This window comes from Platalea leucorodia (assembly GCF_965183815.1).
Source record: "Platalea leucorodia genome assembly, chromosome: 15".
Classification (NCBI taxonomy): Eukaryota; Metazoa; Chordata; class Aves; order Pelecaniformes; family Threskiornithidae; genus Platalea; species Platalea leucorodia.
The window spans coordinates 2447462-2474353 of NC_138837.1; the positions used below are offsets into that span (position 1 = coordinate 2447462).

A 26892-nucleotide genomic window follows, 5' to 3' on the forward strand; every position below is an offset into this window, starting at 1 on the left:
GCCCAAGCTGGGGACTGTTAGTTTGAACAAAACACGCCCCAGTCTTAGTTCATGACGGACCGAAGCGACTGGGGGTGCTTTCCCTTGGCCACAGTGTGTCGCAGCCGGCAGGTTTCGCTGCCTCGGATGCATGGTTTGGGGAGAGCACTGAAAAAAGGTCAATTCTAACATTAATTGGAATTTTAATGGAAGCAATTTTTTTCTGCATGATTTTTAGATATTTCTAAATACTAAAAATGAGAATATTGTTTGAATGAGGTTATCCTGTTCTTTTCGGTCTGAAGAGTTCCATTGTGTTGAAAAAGCTCTCGTGCTTTTAAAGGGTTTTGAGTAAACCTGTTAAGATACTTGCAGGGAGATAGCAAGGATCCTCTTTTTCGTTGCAAATTTAATTTTGTTGATTTTCACCTGCAGTCATTAATTTTTTTTCAGCTGAAGTTGCTGAGATCTTAATCCTTTTTCATCCTTTAAAGTAAAGAATTGCTAGGTTTTTCTTTACCCCAATGACCTCTGAAGTGGGCTATCAAAATGTGATGTAGGGTCTTTTTCCTTCCCAAGAAAATATGAAAACCAGAGGGATTAGAGACTTGGTAGTTTCTGGACAAGTATGTCCTGTAAAACGTACGTTGTGTGACAATCCGTAGAGGAGAACCAGGAGGAGCGAGAAACAAAATCAACCTAAGGGACCACAGAAGTGGAAGACAGGGAGAGGTGAATAAGATACAGATTCCCTGAGATAAAACCTGATAGAATAGGGCAATGTAAGCATTTCCTGTTAATTAGACTTTTACAAATGGACACTTAACTGGAAATTGTTCCTTAGATTCATTCAGTGGCTAGAAAGTGCCAGAGTTTAAATGCAGGTTACTAATTTGCAAAAGCAAACTTGGCTGTGCTTTCTCGGGACGTATTTCAGTGCATGCGCTGCTCCGTGCTTTGTACGCGGGTCGGTACGGTGCTACACGAGACGCGTGGTCACTGTTCCGGAGCTGGAGCCCTGCTTTAAGTCAGCAGCCGTGCCCGTGCCGCCTCTTCCCCGGCCGTCGGGGACGGACCCGGTGCCGGGACGGGCCCAGTCAACGGCTGTGGACCAGCTATGGCAGGACAGAGCCAGGAAGTGGGTCCAGCTTCTAGTGCTGATATTTTAAAAGTGTTCCACTACTTTGCTGGAGAAAAAAAAATCCATAAGTTATGCTAACAATTTAATATAAAGATATATAAATAATAAGATTTTTGAGGGTATTTTTAATATAACAAAGGGGTTTTAGGCCTGAGGCAATTATAGCAATGCATGTCAGACATTCTTACATGACACTCGGTACGGTATTGGAGTTTAAATATTGCTGCACTCCTTTAACATGTCCCCACCGTTACTGGGTAATGTGTAAATGCTAATTATTCCAGGGAGACTTATTCGGGCACCTGTGGGCACGATCTTACTCCTTTTCAGAACCAGTTTTAGTTGGAGCACTTAAACCTGCAGTTCTGGCATTTTGTTTTTCTTGTGCTACTTGACTTCCATGCACCGTCGAGGTCTTCCTCCCTCCGCCCCGAGTTACTTCCATAGATTCCTCCAGCGTGTGATGGTGTTGACGGACTGCTTTGTAATAATCTCTGGTAGCTGCTTTCCTCTCTGGAAGAGCATCACTTTAAAATAACAGGGATATACATGACAGCTGGCAATACCGAATTTTTTTGTTTGTTTTCTGTCCTCCTACAGGGATACTGTGATTGGGACAAAGTTGAAAATTGTATCTTTTCCTGGCAAGATATTTACTTTTCCAGACTTTTTTTTTCTGTTGTAACTACAGGGTAAATGCAAGCATGTCTTTTGCTAGCATTTGGTCTTAAATAGCCACGGGATGAGAAGTGAAGGAAAAATGGAGATTATTTCTCTGATTTTTGCAGGAGCTTTATTATTCTCATCAGCTTCAGGCCATCAGAAAGTTACGTGTTCGCTGATACTGCACATAATGAGTATGAATATTGGATCATAACCATATCTGAGAGCTGTTTGCTTATTCCCCTGTTTATACTCACACAATGATGGCGAGGGAGTGCAAAGCGAGTTTTTAAGGGACAGCAAAATGAAGTGCTTGGGATTTTGGCTTGACTTAAGCATAGGCATTGAGCAGAAAAATAACATTTTCCCTCCTACAGATATCCTTCAGGTGTCAGTTCTGCAGGATCCTCGTTTTATTACATCAATCACAAGCAGCTTAAGGCTTCCAAAAACATAGTCACAGACAGATGTTGAGCCTGTCTGGGGATTAGAAATATCCTCTTCCATTAAGTATAAATTAACTTAATCACCAGGTATGAAAGATAAGCAGCATAAACATCATCCCCTGAAGCTTTCATTAAAATTAAAATTCTATTTAAAACTAGGCTCGTATTTTCTATTACTTGATCCCCCTTCAAAGAGATTATATCTGCTGTAAATTTTTACAGTGACAGAGTGACAGAAATTAATGTATTGGGGGCAGTGGTGTTCTCTATAATTTAACTTCTGCTGCTAGTCATCTTCTAGCAGGAGAGATGATTGGCTTATTTTTAAGTAATAATTGGTCTCTAGTCTCTGCAAAAATTAGAAAGCAATAAAACTGCCTAGCACCCAGTTGCCACACAATGAAAGCACCAAGCCACATGACTGAACAGCGGTGTCATCATCAGTAGCGTTATTCTGTGTATGCAGAATTCACCTGCTTTAATAGGAGGATTACTGCTGATAAAATGCAATTGCGCTGCTGCTTTCTGCTCCATCGGATGACAGGGTAAAGCCTCTTTTCTACCCTGGCATAATCATAACTGCTTTCTAAGAATAATTTCCACAGGAGAAGCACCACCATGGGGTTTTGGTTTTTGTCTGTTCTACTGTGAGACGTTTGGTGGTCCAATTTAACGTTGGTTTCAATATATTATCAGGCTTTACAACTGGTTTGCCTTTGCAGTATCCTGTATTACTATTTTTAAGGCACGCTTTTCTAAAGAAACAAAGGAAACTCTGGAGAAATAATGAGGCACGTAAGTACCTTAAAAGCAAATAGTGAACACAAATAAATCTACTAGGAATAATAAAAGCTACCTCCACAAAAAATAAAGTATGGGGGACCACATTTAATGATCTTTGTTCTAAAATAATTTTTTGCTGCCGTGGAACAAAGTCCTTCGATGCAGGTTTTGCATTGCTTACGCATTATTTCATTATAGTAATGCCGTATTTTCTGCGGCACTCAAATAGATGACATGTAATAGCATAAGCATTCACTGCTTCTGTTACATTAAAAGTAATAAATCTTTAGCTAATGCAGACTGATATACCATTATTCTTAAAAAGAGAAAGTTGGAAATAAAGAATCTCAATTAATAATTAGGAAATAACTGTTTTTTTCAGCACATTGCACCTGAGACTCCTCAAACGCGTTTCTTCGCTTTAATGATTTAAACTGTGTGTTAGGGAGTGCTGTAGAAATAAAAACAGAGGTCAAGTGCAACTGTTGCGTCCAGCTGGATGTTCATCCCAGGTGTGCGGGATCTGCTTTGTATCCCCAAAGGATGTCTCTCCTCTCTCTGGTGTGCGGCTGTACGGATTCCTGCCAGCACCTACTAAGGGAGGAGTTTAACAAAACCAGATTTAATCACAGCATCGCTGGTGAACACTTACAGTGTTGGATAGCAGGCTTGAAAGGGTTTATTGGCTTGAGCTTTAGTTTAAATTATGGGGGAATTAACAACAGCCTTTCTGACTTCTGATTTGTGTAACAGGCTTGTTGAAAACTTAAACACTTTTCACACGTGTTTCTTTTTAAAACACCCTAAAATTAAGCCCTTTCTGATCTGGAAGATACTAACATCACCAGCACCTAAATTATCTAGGAGAACAGATTTTTCAAAGGATAGTGGAGCAAATCCTTACTTATTAATCAGGGCAGATCAGATCCATTCCGAACTATGGAGAATTCTTCAAATAACTGAATGACCCGACTTTTGGGCTTCCCAAGTTTCTCTGAACCAGTGGTTTCTCTGGCTGGGTCACCTTCTGAATTCTCTCCATGGCCGTGATGCCAAGGGAAGGATGCAAAGCTCTCTCCTTCCCTGTGCTCTGGTGGTTGATGGATTGCTGCAACGGTGTTCGCTGTTGCCCATATTGTGATTTTCTTTTTTGAATGGAATCAGAAAGTTTATTTTTATTACGGAAATTAGAAGCTATTATTTCTGTAGCACTTTTCCATGCAAAAGTAGACAAGAGCATCTGGAACGGTATCATCTAGGAGTGCGCAGAAGCGGCCGTGTTTGCGTAGGCTGGAAGAGGGCAGTGTGCCTCCGCACCCTCTCCTGTTCCAGCAATTCCTCTGGGCAATGCACGATTCAGGCAGGAAAGGCTCTGTACATCTCCGTGGAAAGGGAAGAGTTAATCCTTGAATAATAAATATCGATAATTGCAGTAAGCGTATCATTGCTTGTGTGGCTATCGGCCATGTTTCCTACTACAAACTGCGTTTCTTCCTAAACGAAATGGGTAGGACAGCACGTTAGCTTGTCTTAGGTTTCGAGTTTGAAGTGGAGGCTCTCGTCTTCTCTGCATATGATATGAAAATGTCGGTAATATTCTCATCCGTCACTTTGTGTCCTGAGCGTGGAGCAAGTCGGGATCCACGCTAAGTTTCTACACCTTGGAAGCACTCATTTACAATGTGTTGAGGCGGGGAGTCTTCCATTTCCTTTCACAAGGTGTTTAATCTTTAATGAGAAGTGTTTATTTTTATAATAAATCCACCCAATCTGAAGAGGCAGGAAAACATCCTTCTCAGAAAGGGGACTGGTGTCTGTGGAGCTTGCAGAGTCTGGTACATGGTAAACAAATGGTGCTCGTGGGACGGAAAATGGAAAGGCTGCACCCGGCAGCCGCTGGGCGCGAGGGCTGCTGCGAGTGGTGCTGGCAGGCTGCAGGGGCTGCCGTTCCGCTTCTTCACGAGTCTGATCAATGATTTTGGGTTTGTTAAGCAAATGGCGAGGCTATGGAGTACATTTTTAATTCTCCTTGGATTCGCCTAAAATGTGTTTGCCAGCTCTCAGAAACAAACTCGGCGTGCTCCATTCCTTTCACCCTCCCAGCGTGAATGCAGTATTAAGCATATTGAATATTAAGCATATATTGAAGGTGCAGGCCAAGTTAGACGTGGTCATGCTCATGATGAGGTTAAAATCTAAGCGAGGTGATTTAACTGCTTTATTTCTCTAACTGAGCTATGGATTCTTTTTTCTTAGAGAGATGGAAATTGTAACTGCTTTCTGCACTTTCTGCTTCCAGGAGACGGGATAGCTGCTGCGTTTCCCAAATGCATTTTGTATGATGTGAAGTTAGTTGACTGCCAACAACATGCTGATTATCAATCCTTATTTTTAATGGGCTTGATTCTGCTCCTAGCAATATGGACTCTTTACTGGGGTTGCTTTGACTGCCTCAAAGCATTCTCGAAGTGTTGAGTAAACTATATGTAAGAGCAATAATGTTTCTACCGTAACTTCAAAAATCTCTTACTCTGTGGGGTTTAGTACTCTTTTAATACTTTTATCATTGTGCGGCTTTATTATTATTTTGAAAGGAGGAAATGCTAATGCTACTGATGTTTTTTACTTTGCCAGAGGGTGAAGAGGAGATGAATATTCAGTTTCTTCAAATGAAAGTCGCAAGTGGCCGGCCCGAAACAAAAGATGCTCGTTATTCACGCAACGTGCAGTCAAACTCTGAAACTTCTCGCTGTCGTGTACTGCGAGTGCTAGAAGTCTCTGTGTGTTAATAAAAGTAATGGGATTAGTTCATAAAAGAAAATTCATGAATGGTTGATAATGGAAAGGCGCTGTTCTGGCTTTGGCTTACTGTTTCCTAAACGATCTACTTGGGTGAATGAGCACACAAACGTTCGTACCTACACACCCCGGTAGCAGCACCTACCTGTTTCTTGGGAGGTCCCTATACTGGGGTGATAAATGGGTGGATAGATAGATGTGTCGTGCAAAATATTCTCTGCTTTTAACTATGTTAACGTAGTCCTTGCTTTGAGAATAGCGGCTCAGCTGAGGGAATAATTATAGCTTCAGAATTCAGAACATAGTATTTTCTTTTATTAGGTAAGCAGTTGTCAGCTGATACAAAAATTGCTTAATTTTTACTTCTAGCAATGCCCTGAATGTTAAATATATCAAGTGAGCATTCTTAGAAATATTAATATTGCAATTCTTACCTAATTTTACTCTGAACTTGACAGTTGAATTTTATATACAAGTATACAAAATATTGGGAATTCTGAAGCCTTTAATTAGTAGTTGCAAATTTGTTTGTCCCTTAGCAACTTGTATTTGCATAAAGATTAAGGCCGGTCAGAATGGAAGGGATAAAACATAGATGGAGGAAACATTAATAAATTAGTAATCATGTATAAAAGATAAGTAGTCTTAGATGTCATTTCCATAAGCTTTATTAAAATTGAAATTCTTTTTTAAAGATGCAGTTAATATTGTCTCCACAGTTGATCATTTCTAAAGAGAGATCGGTCATGAGCTGCAGAATTAGAGAAATTAATGTATCGAGGTCAGACATTAGTATGTAAATTAAGCTTTGCTTTTATTCTGTATGGCAACCTAAGCATTACCTTACATTTGACCTTTCATTCATTTAGCCTGACGCAGCTGTGTCAGTCAAACCAATTAATTCTAAGGAGCAGCTTTAAAGGGGGGGGCTCAGCTTTCTTCTCCTCCCCTGGCCTGGGGAAATCCCGGGAGAAGGGGGCCAACGGAGGAAGCCTGGGCAAGTTTCTCTTTCTGGAGATTTGCTTCAGCATTTTGGAGTTTCCGATCCCTTCCCCACGACTTCGCTGCAGCCCTTGTCCGCGGACGTTTTGCAAGGTTTTCGGGCAGACTGGGGCGCACCCTGAGAACGCTGTGTTGTACCCGGCCTCCCACGGTGACGCCCCGAACGACACAGTATGGATGATGGTTCTTGGAAGTCGCTTTTGGGAGTAAGAAAGATCTGGGTGGTAAATACGCGTAGGAGTTTTTAGTGACCCTTTGCATCTGACAGGTCGCACTACGAAAATGTGTACTTCTGCATTTTCCAATTGACTGATAAATTAATGGTGGAAATGGAGGTGAAAATCCCCCTTACATTTTCCTTGTCGCTGGACTTTGAGCTGTATTTCTGCTCTTTGTAGCTCTACTGCCAATGCTTACGCCGGTCTTTGATTGCGTGACCCTTGGGGAGTTATGTCATCCGCTCGCCCTTATGGTGTGGCGATGGCAGATGGCAGCGAGACACAGAAGAAATGTAATGGTGCATTGCAAGCGAGCGTAATTTATCTAGCGCTGGGGCAAAAAATCCGTTGTGCTCTGTTTCCTTGCAAAAATGTGCAGATGACAGTAAAATTCTGATTTTATAGATACCGAGTCTGGCTCTAATATACCTAGCGAGGCAGTTTTTCTTAATTAGTCGTGTTGAGACCAGACTGAGATTGGGTGCATACAAGTGTGCTGAGTAGATCTACAGAAAATAAACTTTTATTGAAGTAGCGTCTGTGGTAGCAAGGGAGAATTACACTGGGACTACAGTCAGTGTAAATGCTTGCAGCTAAGGTGGGCGTGCAGAACGGGCAAGTCTATGCATCAGTTCAGGTTTACAGATACGGAGAAGCTCTTGCGCAGGTTTGTTTCAGAAATTCTTTGTTTTATTAAAAGTGCAAAATACAGCTTTCACTGTAAGTCAAATTATATGATCAAATTAATTAAGGTCTTTTGCATTAGAAAAGGCAACCTAAGGAAATCTTGGAGGAGGGAGGGAAGCTAATGAATGAAAGCAAATCATTAAACTTTATAAAAGCAATAACCTGTAAAAGCAAATTAAGAAGTATATTCTCTTTTTTTACTTAATGGATGTACAAGATTTGGCAGTAAAGATTAGAATTAAGTTTTCTTGTTCTGATTTAAATATTTTATAGACTTTCCCAATGTGTAAGTGGAAAGGAAGGAGACATGCAGTAGCATACAAAAAAAGCTGGTTTTATTTAAAAAATACTTTTCTAATATGAAATATGGTTTCAAGAGCTATTTCAGTAAAAGTTTGAAATGGGAAGCTGGTTTTGAGTTTTTATCCGTGACCTCAAAGGCAGCTGTAGCAAAGCTTTCCACAGAAAGGAGCGGAAGAAGGAAATTCTAGGTGGTAATTTAGAGCTTCTGCTTTATTATATGCAACAATATTTTTTCTTTGACCATAATACGTTTTTTTTCCTGCAAACACAATGTTCTGTGACCCTAATACAAACTAAACATATTCCTGTTTAATAATTTGACTGTGTCCGTTCCGCCTCAATCAGGGAGACAGAGCCTTCTGCGGCTCCCAGCAGTGATGTGTCTGTCGGGTATTTGTTTGCCGCTGTGGTTTGGGTGTTCTCTTCATGGCCATCTCACGTTTCTTTTGAGGATGGGGGTTGAAAAATGAAAGGCTGAACAAAACCTCTTTTGAACTGCTGTACTTCCCGAGGAGTTCCAGGCAGCGTTGGTTCAGCGGGAAGGAGGTGCGGATCTGCAGATGAAGACTGCGCTGCGAGCCGTTGTTCCACAAGTCGAACCTCCGTAACGCAGAGTGGACGGACAAGACTCCAGCGCAGGCACCAAGGAGCCCTGGGGCTATAATGAACTTGCCTGAAGCTGATCCCTTCAACGGTGTCTTCAGGATGTTCTGTAAAAAATGAAACCTAATGAAGCTTCCTCCGCTCTGCTGGCATCTTTTAAAGTAAAGCTTTATATTTCTTTAAGTGAAAACATTAATGATGAATGAATAATGTACAATCGAAAACACTCTTGAATTTAGAATGAGAAAGAGTTCAGGGCTTCCAGGCGTCATTAAAACAAGAGTTATGTTACAAACAACACAACCTTCTGTTCTACTGAGTACAAGGTTTCACGTTTGGTCAAGGTCTAGTTCAACTGGCTGAAGACTGGAATGTTTAAATTCATGAACAGACCTTTTAAGATTAAAAATAGAAGCCTGCATGCTTATTGTTTCTTGGCTCTACATACTCTTGCCCTTTTGGCAGCCAGAGGGTACTCGATGGCAGTGAAACCACCATCCAGTCTTACATGAGAAAGAACAAAACTAATAATTTATTACTATAAGCTTTACTTAACTAAAGACAAAAATAACATTATTTTTGTACTTTGCTATCTGCGGCAAAGAGGAACATTACCTAAGATTTTTTTTTTTTTTAAGGACTTTTTTAGAATCTTTTATCTCAAAAAATGATCACATTTACAGGTGCTCAATATCGATGAATGTAGGTGTGGATACAAACGACGTACCATTATTTTAGGAGTTTGTAACAATAGTCTTAGAAGAATAGGCGCTTTGTGAATCACGGCGCGACAGCCCCATCTAAGCAGCAATGGCCTGGGGGTTGCGAGTGCCTGAACGCCAGAAGAGGCTGAACACGGATGCTTTTTACAAAGAACTGTTGCAGCCTCTGCTAACGTTCAAAGTTCATCAGAATAAGCTTGGCGCTGGCCTTTGGTGCGGGGAGCAGTTCCCAGCCTCGGGGCCGCACCGAGCAGCGGCGTCGCTGGTCACAGTTTGGGCAGGGCCGCAGCGACGGTGAGCTGCTGCCGCTTGACGGTAGCGGCTGGAGGTGTGAACGAGTTCAGAGCCCAGATGCAAGCAGGGTTGAAAACTTGGCCCCAAAGAGGTCATTTAGAAATTAGAGATCGCAATTTAATTCATATTTATTACAAATCTTTTTTGGCGATTATTGCTATTTTTGTCTGTACGGGCCCTTTGTCGTACAGTTGCCATACACTTATTTTCAACATGCCTCTCAGCAGAAGTTAAAAATATAACTTGGAAGTCTTCTGTACTGCAAGGGGACGCAGTGTGGCAATGGATTAATGTCTTTCAGGGAAATTTAGTAGAAACGAGAGGCTACAAATCCCCTGGGGATATTTGTTATGGATGACTGACGACAGGGTGGTTGCACGAGGGCTAAGGAAATCTGCTGCCTCTTGCAGTCGAAGTCGGAAGGTACAGATTTACTGTAGATTTGACTTAATAAATTTTACAGCGCTGTGGGTGGATAATAACTATGTTGATTGTTATCCTCCGCTGGAACAGAACTTTCTGAAGGACACTAAATCTGCTCAGGAACACAAAAGATCAATGTAGTAAAAGCACTAATTTTTTTAGTACCTAGTGTGAATTATACTTATTCTTGATGATGGGTACTTAGAAAAATGACTGAAAAGAAAATGAAAACCTGCATATGCTTAGTGCATGCCAAATAATTACTATCAGCTATCAGACTTTCTGAACTTACGAGAATAGCAATCTTGAATTTTCTCTAGATATGTCAAACACGGAAAAAAAGTAACAATATGTCACGCTGAATAAACATGTAACATTTATTTCAGAACATCATTATCTCGATCAGCTTTATTTAGGGAATTTGGCAACGACAATGAAGATGAAATAATGTATTTTGACAGCATGCACAGAGGACTTGAAGAAAAAATAATGGGATTGCACAGAAATTGTCTTCTGAGTAGCGCCAGCGCGCATTTACGTGAACCGTGTTGCTTCTGAGTGTAGTGTTAGGATTTCTCCTTTGCAAATATATCTCGCTGTACGTTTTGTACCTTACTGATTAGGGAAGGTAAAAGCTTCTAATCATTATTAGAAAATAAGTTTAAATATCATTAGATTGTTACAGTCTCTAAGCATTTCCCATGAAATATTCCATGAAATTCCATGAAACTCGTCTTTTTTTCTACACACCTGTATTTGTTCGATGCTGATAACACCAAGGTGCAGTTCCTATCTGGTGCTTCCTCGTCCGTGTGGAAGAAGCTAGCCCCTTACCCCCCGTGAGGTTGTAAAGACCTTTTGAAAGGAATATGGATGTTCTACAGCATCACAACGGCTCTACGTCGAGAAAAACAATTTCTGTGTTCTGGGGGGAAGGTTGAAATGCATACCTTGAACAAGATTTTCAGAAGTGACTACTTGTTGTCAGCGTTGCCGTTTTGGAATGTTTTATATGAAATAAATTTAAGGGAATATGATTTTCAGAAAATGCTGAAGAGCCATGTGGACAACGTAACGTCTTAAATTGTCGTAATTTTGAGGTCCTAAAATCACTCGTCTTTTCAAAAAGTACTCATTTTTATAATTTTGTAGCTGGATTGATGGCCATCCCCCTGAATTTCTGAACACTGGTAATGTTTTCCACCTGTTTCTGCAGCTTGGGCAGTGCCCCGAAGGTACGCAGCTGGAATTTGTTGTCATTTAATACCCGCATAGCAACTTGCTGGCCTCTCCCTAGGATACAACAGCCGAGGGTCGGTGTGAAGAGAACCGCGCAGGGGCAGGGCAGCCGCGCGGTGCTGCGGTGACCAGGCGCCCGCTCTCACCTGCCTGGGGTGGCAAGCCCAAGATGTTGAGAAAGGAACAGTTTAGTATAAAACAAGATTTCAAAACTTACAGAAAAATGGTATGATCGTGCCCAACTCCTGGTCATTTCAAGGGGGGTTACGAGTTAACGGCAGCTCTCACAATTAACCTGGTAACGGTGGCGTCTCTTTGGCAATCGTATTTATAGGCGTTATTTCTGGCATCAGAGAACGGTCTGCTCGCTATGCTTTTAAATACTCCTGTAACATGATTTCTGCTCTAGGGAACCTTAGTATTTGTTCTTGATTGTTCGTTATTGTAAAGATCTCATAAAACGATGTTTTATAATTAAAAAGAATCCCGAAAGACAGCATATTGAATCTTGGAAGACTAAGGTTAACATAAGATGCAATTATTTTATGTGCTACAGGTGTCAGACTTTGGAGCCCGTGTCGGAAGCAAGCGAAGAGCTGTTGGACGCAGGACCGGCAGAGAGGCCGGAGCGCGACGGCGGCCGGAGCCCGGAGGCTGGCCTCCCCTCCCTTTGCCTCAAGCAAGTGTTTCCCAAGTACGCGAAGCAGTTTAACTACCTGCGACTTGTGGACAGGGTGGCTGCACTCTTCATCCGATTTCTTGGTGTAAAAGGGACGACAAAGTTGGGGCCCACAGGTTTCCGAACATTTATAAGGTTAGTAAGGTGAATTTCTTTAGGAATTGCTTAAAGCGTAGGGAAGAAGTTAGACATTCCCGATCCTATGGGGTAGCACTGCTCTCCCCGTGCTTATCTTAAGTTTTGTTGAATAAAAGCAGGCCCTAGCAGTGGTAACGCTTGTAGGTTTGGTAATGCCTTCTAAAGAAACTTTTCCCCACAAGTTCCATGGAACCACTGTGGGTTTTTTTTATAAAATAGATATATTTTTATCATTCCAAGCTCCCAAAATACCTGACCTATGAAACTGTGGCTAGTAGGAACCTGGGTCTTTATTCCACAGCAGATCAGTGGTACTTCGGGCGATGCTATTTGCAGTCTTAGTCACCATGTCACGTCCCTAGCAAGCGGCAGGAACAGCATGGTGAGAACGCGCCAGCCGAAACTGGGTCACTTGAGCTCTGCTTCTGCCGGCCGGGGGCACGGCCGCGGCCCGGGCCGCCGGAGGGGGCGGCGCGTGCCAGTGGCTGATGCACCGGGCACCCAGGATTTGCACTGTGAGATTGCAACTTGCAGTGGCAAGGAACTCGATTTATTTTTTCACATACTTTTTATTTGTGAGGCTTTTTCCATTGTTTTTTATGGATATATCTGTTCTAGTCACGGTAGAAATATCTCGTTTTCTGTCTTTCATTGACAATGACAAACAAAATAAGCAGCAGCAGATGTACTCTTAAAAATACAGACCCTGTTTCTATGCAGATGCATTTAGCATTCAGGAATGAACATAAACAATTTGATTTATACACATTACGATATATAGAAAATGACTGAAGGCATCTGCTCTATCCACAGACCAGTACAGGATTGTTTCCAGTTCTGTATTTTCTATTGTTTAGTCCAGCCTTAATTTGGCACTTGTCAGAGGAACGCAGAGTAAACGCCAACATTTTCTTTTAAGAATATTAAAATAAATTGCCTTATCTCAGTGAAATAGTGTTTGCAATTTCCTAACGCATGTTAAATTAAACTTTTTAATATTGGCAAATATTTTCTTTATTTTTTCCCAGAGGATCTATACCAACGCTACGGCCCTTTTCTGAAATGCTGTCATTACGACTCATTTCAGAACTAAGGTCATGTTTCCAAGACGTGTGCTGTATCACTTTTCGAGAATAAAATGTTACACAAGTGTGATTTTGTGTGGGTGTGTGGGCAAGTGGTTGCAGAGACTATCCACTCAACTGTTAGCTAATCAAATCTGTTCCCCTTCAATAATTCCTTCATTCTAAAAAAATAACTGAAAGGGAAATGCCGAGCGTGGCTCAAGTCCTTGCTTGGATGCTGCCTATGATTTTTTTGGGGACTATCTAGGCCAGATCTTAACTCTCTGTTTTAAGGGAGCTCTGCTTAGGCTACTAAAGAGTAAGAGTCTTCTAAATTATCTGGGGGGTTGTTTTTTGTTGTTTGGTTTTGGGTTTGTTTTGTGTTGTTTTTTTTTTTTTTTTCCTTTCTGGCTAGAAATTTAGGCCAGCTCTTTGGCATATGCACTCGTTCCAGCCAGGCTGCCAGACATCTGGAAATCCTGGACAGAAGGCCAGTTCTCATATACTGGTCAACGCTGCAGGCTCAGACCACACAAGTGTCAGATCTCCCACATCTGCTTATCACCAAGTGCCCGAGCTGCATCCAGAGATGCTGCTGTTTTCCGTGCAGTGTTCAGCAACGCACAGGGTAAATCTGTTCAGTGTTCAGGCATGACGAAGTAATTCTGTGCCTGAAAGCTTTCCTCCAACCCTTTTCAAATAGGATCAAATCTAAGAGTATTTCTTTGTGCAGACTCTGCCTCGCGTAGATAGTCTGTGCAGATTTGTGTTGGCTTTCGCGATGTACCGGTTGATTCCGTTCTCAGAAAGAGTACTAGCAATAGCCTGGGAGAAAGCTGTGTGTAACGGTCAACTCGTATTTTTAATTGAAATATTCAGGGTTTTCTTCTTTTTTTTTTTTTCTGCTTTGTTGCAAAACCAAAATAAAGCAGTTAATCTGTTGTCTGACCTGCTGCCTTTTTGTGGCTAGAGATTGACGTGAGATTGCACGTGCAAATCAGAGCCAGATGCGTGCGTGGCAGCGGGCCGCTCCTCCTGCCCAGAGCCGCTTCTGGCAGCGGTACCTGCGTGCCCTGAACGGGCAGCGGGACGGGGTACATCCAGGAGATGTTCTGCACGTGACAAATTCAGGGCCTTCGCCATTTCAGATGTGTACACTTAATGAGCGCTGGTTTGTTTGCTGTCTGCTCTATGTGTTTCATTAGACTAAGCGTGTTACAGCGGGTGTCTACATATGACATGGATGAACTTTTCTCCCACTGTTCTCTCAGATGCCCTTGCAGAATTTTTCCTAACTCAGAAGTTTGGAGGTAATCAGATTTTTTTTTTCTTTATTTTATCTATTTTTAACAGAAACTGCAAACTGAGTAACAGCAATTTTTCAATGGCTTCTGTAGATATCTTATATATTGATATCACGAGAAGGTGGAACAGCATGGGAATCGACCACAAAGAATCAGGTAACACTATTGTGTATTTGAAGACTATGGAAGCTGCTTTTTTGTAGTTTTGGTAGCTCAAGCACACCTGAAACGTTCAGTAAAAACCATGGGAACACGGCACGTCCATCTGAGGCACGTACACACACACAAATTCTTCTGTTAGTTCCATGGCAGTTTCCCTTTATCTGTAGAATAGATCACTCAGTTTTCAATTTATTTATTGGAACAAGTCTTCTGCAAGCCTCTTTTTATGGCTGCAATTTTGCATTCGTAATTCTTGTTGCTGTTTGCAGAGAAGCGTTTACAAACATTCCCCATGGAACCTCCAACTTAATTACAGTCTAAGGTGTGTCCCTATTAGAGTAGCTTACATGGTCTAGCAAAAACCAACCAAACAAAAGCTGTGCAGGAGGTAGAAATAAATATGCTTAGCTTCTCTTTTTGATTTAATTCTCTTCCCCAAAAAGGCTACTTTGGGGACGGACAAAACTACCTGTATTACTTTTCCTTTCCCCGCCCAACAGTATACTCCCTTCTTTCATCTTCGCTGTCTTTGTGATAGGCATGGGAAGGAGAAGAGGCTTCTGCCCAAACTCGCACAGTGCTCGGCTGTTAAACAGGCTCCTAAGGCTGAGTAGCTGTGCTTTTTGCTACAAGCACCCCTTGCTCCTGGTTGTTCATACAGCAGCATGAGCCAGTGAAATCACCTTTAAACTTTTTTACATCCAACTTGGATTGTAATGCTCAGTGTAAGCGTGTACGCAGAATGGCTGGATGGCTTTTATACGAAATTCATCTACCCCACCAAGGGTTCACTTGTCCTCTGACTGCTTGCCTTCAGCTTCACCTGCTGCAGGAGGGGCCGGGTCCGTGCCCCGGCGTGCCAGCCGGCGTCCGTCCCACCCAACGGCCTCTGGAGGAACGCTGCACGTCAGTCATCCGAGTTATTTACTCCTAACTTAGGAATACGCATTTAAATTGAAATACAGCACTTAAAGATCTTATCCAAGAACAGAGGCTCTGGGAAGTTGTTTGCTAAACAGCAGTACGGATTTTCTACAGTTTTAAAGCCAAAAGGAAAATCTTTATTAAACTGCGTAATCTTATTCCCAGCTTCTTTGTGATTTACTGTGTTACCATCACATATCTTCTTGATAGTGCAGTTGAGTGGTTGCAAAAATGAATATAAATACTCTCTTATTACAGAGTTGCATCTAGACTATTAAGCTATTACAAGAAATCCCTCACAATTTAATAAGCAGAGGGAGCATTCCATCCATGTCTTTGGTTTTCTGTTTAAAATTTGATTACATCGTGTGGTTATTTTTTCTGGATTTATACATAAGCATGAAAATCAGTTTCATCTTGCCCAAATCCCGACTGTATAAATCACATTGTTCAGGCCGCAGTTCCAAACTGTCTTCTGTTTGCCTGTACCCACGGTGGAGTTTGTCCACATTCGCTTCTTGGGCTTATAAGACAGATTTTTCATAATTCCTTTCAAAGGAAAACAAACGAATTGAAATGTCAGTGTTTTCTTCTTTTGTGAGTTTGGGTCTTATTTTCTGCTCACGCTAAAGGGCAGACGTTCTTCGATGTAATTACTTGCCCCACAGTGAGAAATGGCTATAACGGCTTCGGATCCGCACTGATAACCCTTGGAGCCCAGAGCCGACTTTGTACGTGCAGATCAGTGAGATAACTTTCTGATGTAAATATTTTCTGTGTTGAAGTTTAGAAAAGATTTCTCTCAACAAAAAACCTCTTCAAACCTCGTTTTTCTAAATGTTTGAATATATATTTTTTTCCTAAGTGGTAGCACACTATTGCTGCAGCATTATAGATCATAGAATACCAGGTTGGAAGGGACCTTGAGGACCATCTGGTCCAACCTGTAAAGGACTTGGCAGTGCCAGAGGCTGGAGGTAATACAGGATGCTCCGTTTTCTGCTACTTAATACAAATTGCATTTGCATGTTTGCCTGAGGTTGCTAAAGAAAATTACTTGCTTGTGAGAACAGGTGATGACTGAACATCAGCAATGGGTTCCTTCTGTTGACTGTCATCTGATGGACTTAGGTTTTTAAAGCAAACATTTGCTGCATAAATATTTCTGAAATATTATGGAGGTGTTCATATAGTAGACATGACTGGGGCAGCAGAGCGTTGCACGAGGAGCCCAGATCTAAAAATCCCTACTGTGCAGGCCAGCTATAATCTTCAGTCTTTGCTTTAAAAATGGGATGTGTTTTAAGTCTTGTTATTTGTCCAAGGTCCCTATGTATGAGGCAACTATTTGTAAAAATAAACTTGTAAATGTTGGTCTTCAAGCATTTTTGCTTCAAACGGTCACAGTCTGCATTCTGTTGTTGTCTTTTCCTGCGTTCTTAGGTTTGCCTGGGGGTGGGCACTAGCCTTCTGGGCTGTACAGCCTGAGAATCTGCCCTCCGCAAAAAGCGGGAGGTTAATAACAGCAATAGGGCGTTCGGTTCTTCGGTCGGAAGATGAGACACTGGAAGGTGCCAGAATATCGACGTTCCTATTATGTGCTCAGCCTTATTAGTGAGAAGGAAGGTTTGCAGTTCTCAGTGAAATAATTAAGAACAAAGAGTGTTTCTCTGGCTAAAGAAATCGTATTTGCGTAAGGCATTTTTAAAAGCTTCGTGAGCACCTGATCCATGTATTTTAGATATCATTTTGAGGGGTGCTCGCAATGAGTTTCTGAGTTTGTTATAGACATTTATGAAGAAAACCTGTTGAAAATGAATAAACAAGAAAACCTCGTATAATTTGCTAGAGAAACAAACACCCAACCTAGCCTTCAGTAGTGAATTACCTCCCCATCTGCTTCGGTCACACTTTTAGATCTGAGACATTCATCTATCAAATAGCAATGTTCAGGGATTATTTTCTTGTTACATTAATGGCCTAAATACACCATTTAATAGATAATGTAATTTCTAAAATTGCTGTGACATTTCTATAGGAACTTAAGTCTATAAATTTGGCAACTTTTCCATAGCTTTTGTAAAATGTTTAATAATTTCAATTGCGCTAATATTCCCATCTCAACAAGAAGAAGTTGTTCCTGCCATGATTTTTTTGGAGCCATTTATAGCAGGGGAACAGCAGCTGGGTTATTCTGGAAGGTTTCATAGCACTGCTCCCCGTGGCAAAGAGGATTCTCAAGGTGCCATTTCAGTCAGTGTGGGGCAGAGAAATCCACCTCGATGCCGCCGGTTAAGGCAGCATGCTGGTCACAGCCGCAGCTGGCATCTTCCCAGAAATTGGTTCAAAATATATTTTTATATAAGGAGCTGAACATGGACATCAGTGTATCTAATCCTGCATCTTTTTTTAAAAAATGCTAAAATAGAAGAATCAAAAGTCTCGAAGTTGAGACTGACTTTTTTATTTGTTATCCCACCCCCGTCAAATACATCTGGAGTTCTCTCCTGCATAAACATCAAGAAGCAGTGATACACATCATAATTTGTGAGAGTGTGGTCGGGCATGACAGCAGTACAATTATTTGTATATAAGCGTTTTTTGAATATCGAACTTGCTTCAGAAATGTTAATGAAGTTTTTATTTGTATGAAATAGATGATAAGTAGTATTTTGTTTCGCTTGAACATCGGTATCCTATAATATCCTGTAGAGTCTGTGCAGATGAAGTCAGATAAGGCAAAAGGCGAACAAGTGAAGCAGACTGTTCCCATGGCTGACAGAAGGAGTAAATCCAGGCCTAAGATCAGAAGGGAGCAAATGAAGGTACAAAGATAGAATGGTCCGTTGTGTGTGAACTCCCATACTACTTTAGGTAGGTTAGGGTCACCTTAGTTTCACAGGCATGTAAAATTTGAGTATTTGCATTTAGCGTTTCAGTGTGGGTGTAAGTTCTTTATGTGGTGAGCTGATAGACTTTCACTAGCAAAAATAATAGACATGCAAGTGAATCTTCAGGCTTTCAGAAATTAAGAGATTTGTTGAGAGTTGCAATGAACCAGATGTTTTCTAGGTGTTAAAACGCAAAACCCCAACCATTCCTGTTGGCTTTGCGTTTGGCCCACTTCCAGCTCTAACCGATACAGAAACTATTGCTGCGGTGGTAAAACAGCAGCTTCTAACTTTTCATTTAATGCTTCAGATGAGTGTCCCTCACGGGGGAGAAAGTGTGTGTGCTACCCAAGGTGCTTTCCCTGCCTGCAGCTCGCCGTGACTGATAAAATAATTTCCTGAGCTGGCAGCTGCTGCTTTCAGATAACCCAACAATTCCTTTGCAAGCTATTTTACAGCCAAGATCCTAAGCGACCCCAGCTGCAGTCTTAGTTGAGAGAAATCATACTTCAGAATGTAATTGTAATATTTTGAAAAGGTGCCTTTCCTGCAGCATCAAGAAGCCAACATTAAGTTAAAAAACCCAAACCTGTCAACATCTCATCCTAAAATAATCTTCTTAAGTGTATGTTCAAACTGGGAGAGCCAGTTACAGCACAAAGCAGCTATAACTGTGCCTTGTTGCTGGCATTCTGCAAAACCAATTGTGGCGTGGCTTCTTAATTAAGAATTAAAGTAGGTATTACTTCAAGGTCTTAAATACCATAATTAGCGTTAACGTGGAGCCCCTCTTTCCATCGGCTGTGGTAATGTGTTATTAGTAAGATGTGATCGACCGGCACCTGAAGAGTCTGTTTGCAGCGTGCGGTTTCTGCGGGGTACTTTTGTTTGTGGAGGGGCAGAGCAGGGAGTTTTCTTACAGCAGAGAAATTTTTTGGCACCGCACCACTTTCCCTTCGCACACACGTCAGCTGTTTTGTTTTTCATTCGGCTGAAACAAAACTCCCATTGTGGAGTTACTGGGTATGGCGGAGAACATGGCCCCTTCGCCTTCCGAAGGGAGGCTGAGGATTCGTACCGCGCGCGGTCTCTGCGGAGGGAAAGCAACGCTTCGAATAAACGCCCTTCTGCGATAAGGTGATGCTCGGTAATGGGGTTATCTTCATAGTGCTACAGACTGAAACGCCATGCTGTTTCAGTAGTTCTACATTTGAACTTTTGTCCATCTCTAAAAATACAAGGTTTAAATGACCCAATTCAGTTGCCGATACAAACTTGTTTTTCTCTCCAGGTGGATTGTTTTCCTTGAAGCTTAATATGTTACTGTGTGTCTGATTTGGGTTTCAACTTAATATTTGAGGCAGCAGAAATCGAGGCTGATATTACATCAATTTAATTTTACAATACCTTAAAATGGGTTGTTGCTGTACCAGCTTGGCTCTGGATGCCAGGTGCTGCTCAGGCCGGTGTCTGTAAAACCAGAAGTAGCCCCAGTGATGGGGGGTATCCCCCGTCCGTAAGCCAGCCTGGCTTACCCTGTGCCGACAGACTAAACCAGCTCATGTGTGTGTTACACGCAAATAAAACCTTGTCATTTGGTTTTTGAAGGACAGGCAATTTCTTTGCCTAGTGAGCATTCTAGATGGCTGCTGTTTAAATTAAAAGATGTTAACTAACACAACTGTACGTGTCCACACCCAACGCATACACATTCGACCTCGGTGCTAAAGAAATGAGATATTACGTTTAAAGAATGCCGTTTGCTAGAGAACACTGTGCTATGAATCTCCTATGAACACCTTTTCCTTGCAGGAATGTGTTTGCAAGCCTTTGTCGAAGCTTTCTTCTGCCTGGCTCAGAAGAAATACAAGTCGCTCCCACTTCACGAGCAAGTGGCGTCGCTGATCGAGTTTTGTGAGTATCATCTGGCTGCCCTGGATGAAAAGCGCCTGGTTTGCGGCCGCGGGATCGTGGAGCGCCGAAGTGCAGTAGTTCCTTGTCAGACAGACGGACTTCGCCTTACGCCAGCTGCACATGCACCCCTCCTGAATCGCACGGCTGCGGCTAGTAAATTTGCAGATTATAGAAATCATCGCTATTAACGGTGCTAATTCACCAGGACAGAACTGAGAATTAATCCTCAGATACGTACGTGTACTGCAGGAGGAGAGACGGACTCTTGAATTCCTTCATCTGGTAGTCACAATTATTTATTTCAGCTTTTTTAATTTATGCTCTTCAAAAAGTCTACTGCAAGCTCCCATTCTCAAATAACGATCCTGGCGACGGCTATTTATTTACCTCTCCGTTGGACCTACAGTACACCTCAGGTGACAAACTGTGCTTTCATCCTGAGCGTAAAGAAGAGCACCGGTGAAGACAAGGACCAAAACACAGTGGGATGATAACCAGCATCATGGGATGGGCTGCACCGATCGAGAGGCACGCGCATATCGAAGGAATTACATTTGTACGCACTGGATGTATCGTGGAAACCAAGTAAGGGGAGCTGCAGTCCCAAATACCCGTTGTGGACTTTGGAAAACTGAAACTTGGAATTACGTTTGTGGTCAGATTTCAGGCTTTGACCCTCTTCTTTCCACGGCTTGGACTGTACGCGTTGGAATCAATACAGATTTGGTCATTGTCTATGTACTTATTTTTTAAAGTCAGTTTTAAAACACTGAAATCATATTTTGGCTTCTACTTCTTTGTACATGTCGTTGCCATGACAAGTACTGTTAATTTTTTAAAGAAAAACTAAAGATGTTTATCCTTTTGCTTCCACAGAACCAATAAGCTCCCACTTCTTCACAGAAAAAATTTACTGCATTAAGTCAAATTTGGTGAATCAAGTGGTGATTTTGTCTTCAGGTACTAAGCACCGCTTCTGCAAAAAACTTTACACTGTAAAGGCCTAAGAGTTCATTTAAATTCCAGTGAAACCAATCCTGTCACTGGCTTTAGGCTGAACTAATTGTATCCTAGGTTTGCTCAGTTTTTGCCTTTTGCGTGTTTGCTACCCTGTTTGGACCTGCAGTAACATCTAGAGCAGATTTTTTTTGTCTTCGCATGTGTTCTTCATTTTTCCCTGTAAATAACAGTATAACTCTGTACAAATTAGGTCTATATTATTTAACAGGACATTTTGTCAAGAATGCAGGGCTATACCGCGGGAGTTGTACAGGGGAGTCTTTATTTTTCAAGAAATGAACCATGACTTCCATAACCACGCTCTTCTTGCAGGGGCCTAGGCCGAACATGAGACTGGCTGAAAGGACATGGAAAAACTTGGACCTTCAGGGCTGTTCAGTCAAATTCTTTTTGGACTCATATTTTATTACAATAATGTATGTCTACATCTGAATTTGATTTTCCTCTTTTGTTCTGTTCTTTAATGTTAACGATACTTATGTTCTAGTGTTCCTCATACTGCCACAAATCGCAAGGCTGTAAGATGGCACAGCGTCTGGGCATTTCGCTTTGGACTGGGGAAAATTACCCGAGCTCGATATCTGCGTGGTCCCGTGGCTGGCGTATTGGAAACGTGACCTGACGGCAGGCAGGCTGCCAGTGCAGAGGGAGTCCGCCCATTTAATGTCATGGGCTAACGGCACACACGGTATTGAGTGAGTTTTTACTGCAGGAAAAGTTTAGTGTTTCTTTTCCTGATGTTAGTTTTAAGCAGCATGCGTTTTCCCTAAGCGGCAATCGATCAGCAGCATGGCAGTGCAATGCAGAAGTCAAGCTGAGCCCACGAGAAACGCACGCCTAGCATGTGCTAATACCAGGTGTGGGCGTCCCTTCTTCGCTTTGTCTTTTTCTGTAACACCAGTATGAGTAGTAGTAGATGATCTCTTTTAGTTCCACGGCTAGACTGTTTGAAATTTTACGTATTGTACATAAGAGGACAGTTGTAGCCTAATGCCACCGCCCTCAGCCTTGTTTCAGTTTCATGAAGATTATTGCAGTATGAAGATAAAATGCCAGGCTCCAAGGGCTGGCATCTGTCAGAACAAATGAAGCTGATAGGGTCATTTTTTTCACACTTTCATTGTAATATATTTGAAGACATTCACAAGTTGAAAAATGGTTACTTCTCATTTTGTGACATCTGACATTTGTCTTGCGATTGGCAGTGTGTTACTAGAAAATAGCTTACAGTTTCTCTCATCTTGTGATTGATGTCCTGTAAAGACAGAGTTATAGAAGAGTCGGATTTGAAATGCTACAACTGCGAATGCCTCTCCTTGCAGCTTTCAAGTAGTACAATCTATGGCTTAAAATATCCAGGTTTTGCTATTGTATAAGCTCCCTGATATCAGTGGAATAAATTAACTATTGTACATAATGAACACTGGTAAGATCTCTCTCTGTTTTGGAGATCTTTATATTCTCTGGATCTAACACGGATGTTTGTAGCCTGTGCGTACCCAGGCTGGTGCACTATGCCCTGTTTATCTCCCGCTTCAAATATGAAGGGTCCCTTACAGAATAGTCAAAACATTCAATTATCTGCCTCTCGTAATCCAGTGTTCATGTATTTATATAATTGGAAAATTGAATGCCATATTATTCTCAGGGGAGGAGGGAGATAAAACAGGAGGGTACTTTAGGGACTTAATGACAAAGTCACATTTCTCTTCCCTGCCATCTAATGCAATTTCCTCTGAATATTATTTAGCATCCAAAGCAATTTCACGTAGCCTTTAAGTTACCAGTCTGTGCACGTGCAAAAAAATGACCAGAGACACTTTCTTCAGAATATGAATGCTAATGCACTGATAATCTGTTAATCCTGAGGTACCTGTCTGGCAGAAGAAACAATGCGTGAAAGGTAGTAGGCGATGGTCTTTTCATAGTACTTTTCTATATATCCTTTTCAGAGAAGAATACAGCACTCACTATTCCATTTACGACATATGTGATATGAACATTGCCTGTCAGTGAAATCTTTCTCGTTATCGGACACACTGGGTCTGGTATTCCTCACTGGGTATAAGCCAGAATAAAACACTTCAACATCTAAGGAAGATTGGAGGCAAGTGAGGCCAGAATTTCAATCCAGGCATCCCCCTTCCCTGCAGGCTTGTATCTAGCCCAAATGTGCCTAAACTCGGCAACTCCCCCTTCAATTTTGAGTTCTTTCTCTGCACAGAGCTGTTTGTAGGCTAAGAAGTCACTTTAAATTTGTCTTCTGCCTAATCTGGATTGGGCTCTTAATTGCCCTCTGCCCAAATGCCCAACGCCCCCCATTACAGCCGTGTGCTTTGGGCACATTTAACGTACCCCAAGGGGGTCACTTCACTTGCCACGCTGTTTAGAGCGCAGCTGGAAAGGGAGGCACTCAGCTGATGACACAGTTAATGCCCAGGTGAGGGACCCAAGTCCCCCTGCTTCAGTGTGAGTCCTCTCAGCTGGAGCTCGCAACCCTGCGCCCTGCAGGTGACTCCTCTTTACTGGCGTTACCCCCCTGCTTGCATTAGCCCTGGGTTCAGCCTGTCCCCAGGAGGTCAAAGCATCCTTCCCAGAGACGGGCGAGGGCAGTTTGGAAACCCTGGTGCTGAGGCAGGATCCAGTCCTCCTCCCGCCCGAGCCTGGCGCCGTTCGCCGAGCAGGGTAGGTGCACGTCCTCGTACTCTGGGTGCTCGAGTCGGCCGGGGCTGGAGCCTCCGTGGTGATTTTGGGGGTTGACGAGGGCGTTGCTCCTGCACTGCTGGCTGCGGGAGCCCCCCGGGGCTGGGCTGGGGCTGTAGGAAGAGCTGCGCAGGAGGAGCAGCTGCCAGCTGGGTCCTGCCTGTAGCAGGGTACCGCCGTACCTGGTGCCTCCGCTCTGGAGCACTTGCTTACTACGGCATGAGCCACGAATGACTTTCGTAGTCACCGTCACAGCTCCTCCTTTCTAGTCAGCACTGTGTCTGCCCTTATTCCGATCTCTCTCCGATGGGCAGTGGCAATCTGCTTCTAAATATTGCCCCGTTCCCTCTAATTTGTTTTCTTGTCCATCATGTTTTGCTGTGTTTCCTCCTAATTCCACAGTTTTGCTTCTCAGCTTGCCTAATAAACTGATGTGGTCAATCTGGCTGAATCCATTAGTTCAGCTTCCTATGTTGCTGTACAACCGTTTCTGGAAGATGTGTGTCTTTATTTCGAAGGTGAATCTACCCTGCGTTGTCTCTTTGAGGCGTTACCATGCATCAAGCTTTGCTGAGTCGATGCATCCGTTCGAGCTTCTCTGTGTGCGTGGTTAGAGGATTGATCTCTGCAGCTTTGTTGGGGGTGCTGGCCCTCCAGTCCCTCTCCTCCCAGTCCCACTGCCGTGGACGTCGTGGTTTCCAGCGCGTGGGCTGCCTTTCGGTTTCACGGAGCAGAAATGCACGATAAATTACTGCTTGGTCAGGTCCAGCCCTAGCGGCAGGAGCCCCCGTGGGCTTCCCGGAGCATCCCCACGCAGGGGAATCTCCGCGGCCGTCCCTGCCCGGCTCGGCCACGGGGGGAGCGAGGCCTGGCTCTCTGGACCCCCTGGCACCCGCCTGGGCTCTGGCCCGGCGCTTCCAGAACCTTCCTGGCGGCGGCTGCCGTCGTGCGGAGCGGCCGTTTCCCACCCAGGGGAGCTGCGGGCGAGCGATGGCGGCGGGGCCTGGCCGAAGGGGGGGACCGGCGGGAGCGTCCCTCAGCGGTGGGCTCCTCCTTGTAGAGTCCTGAGTGAAGGGGCCATTTCCATAACCATTGCTGCCGTTTATTGTCAATGAGAAGGAAACGGATTGCAGAGCCTGCGCGGGCTTTGCACCGTTAGCAGCTCGGGGAGCGCACGAGGTGCTGCTGCGCAGTTCGTTTGTTTGAAACGGGGAGATGAGGTTGAAGCAATTGGCACATCTGTTCTGGATCGTGCTTTTTTCCACCTCTGATCTCTGTCATCCGCAGAGGTTGACCAAAGCCTCCTGCAGCGGGGAGCGGCGTACGGCCTCGCCCTGTGAGGGGGGACGCTGCGGGGACGGCGCGGTGGCGCGAGCGGGGGGATCCTCTCCGTTGCGAGTTCCTCACCGTCGCTTGAAGTTAGGGCTGTGCTTACCGTTGGCTTTGCTAATGTTGCTAATGCTAATGTTCAATTGCTATTAAACGGACCCAAATTCGGTAGCTATTTATAAACACTGTTAGGAAATACAGCAGTAACCGGACAGATGACGCTGAGGGACTCGGTGTGGGTGCGGAGATGAAGAACCTGGCCCTCGGTTGCTCCCCCGCAGCAGGGCGGGAGGGCAGGCGGGAGGGCTGCCCAGGCCTCGGGATCACAGCAAGCTGAAAGAGCGAGTGATCGTTAGTGGAACATAAACAGATCTTCAGAAAAGGGATTTTTTTTTTTTATTTTTTTTTCCCCTCCCCTCTGCTCACCCGTTGCCCTCTGTGTTTTAATCAAAGAACTTTACTTCGTTTATTTTTCTTGAAACTCTTGTTCTCACAGCTTTTAACTTCTGTGGTTTTTACCTCTGCTTGTCCCTTTTATCGTCCTACTTTTCCCTCCTTTATTGTCATGATGAAGGAGGGGAGAACTGAACTCTCTCACCTTCCCCCTCCCAATCCTGTTTTTTCTGGTATTATCGAGAAGTTAGATAATTGACCTCTGTGGTTCTGATTGATGTTACCAGTTTGAGAGGGTTGCTTTGCAGGGAGGCTTTGTCTGAAGACCTGGGAGCTCCCGGCAGCAGCCCAGCTCCCGGGCCAGGGAATTTGGTAGTTCAGCTCGTTCTGCGCCCGCCTCCGCTGGCGGTGCCTTGTTCCCGCTCCGCAGCCGGCCGCGTACCCAGGCGCCCGCGCTGTGCCTGGCTGCGGAGCGGCGGTGGAGATGGGCACAGACTTTGCGCTGATGCCGTTATCCGCAGCCTTTTGGGGACGCGGGTGAATCTGCCGGCGTCTGCCGCTGCCCAAACGGTTTTTGCGGCTGTCCCAATTTCTGTGACAAACAGGTCTGTGCGTGGTTACCTTAATCTGTGTTATCCACACTTACAAAATGACTGTAAAAATCTCTCAATAGTGAAGTCGGCAATTAAAGCAATGGTATCGATGCTGCCTTTTAAGAGGGTTTAGGAATAGCTGCTTTCTCTGCTCTTGTGGCCGTGCCTATTTGCAGTCCCGTGTTGCCATTCCTGCAGCAGCTTCCTTGTAGGCTTTCTTGCCAGCTCGCTGTCAGAAAGCAGCCTTGCGCCCATCCCTCTGCCTTGCTAACCTGCAGCTCGCGCCAGCCGGTTCTGCCGGCGCCTGGGCAGCCGCCTTGCGCAAAGCCTTCGCGTGCCAGCTGGCTGCCGGGAACGCGCTGCAGGCGAGCTGGCCGGGCCGGGAGACTCCAGAGGTGCTCTGCTCTGCGCAGCTCAGCTCACGGGCATCGGCTTTGTCCTCCCTTGGTATTAGCGGTCCTGTCTCGGATCTGACG

General features: G+C 43.6%; 1 protein-coding gene across 1 annotated transcript in view; it reads left to right on the forward strand.

The window, feature by feature from the left end:
- The window catches only part of TTLL11 (tubulin tyrosine ligase like 11), a gene marked incomplete at its 5' end in the record, with an annotated part of 52100 nt that extends 31403 nt beyond the window's left edge, over positions 1–20697 (forward strand). Inside the window, 3 exons of the mRNA XM_082327595.1 lie at positions 11859–12116; positions 14537–14643; positions 20277–20697. Coding sequence (XP_082183721.1) covers positions 11859–12116; positions 14537–14643; positions 20277–20566 — 655 coding nt within the window. The 3' untranslated portion in view covers positions 20567–20697. The remainder of the gene's footprint in view (positions 1–11858; positions 12117–14536; positions 14644–20276) is intronic.
- Between the last annotated feature and the right edge of the window lie 6195 nt (positions 20698–26892).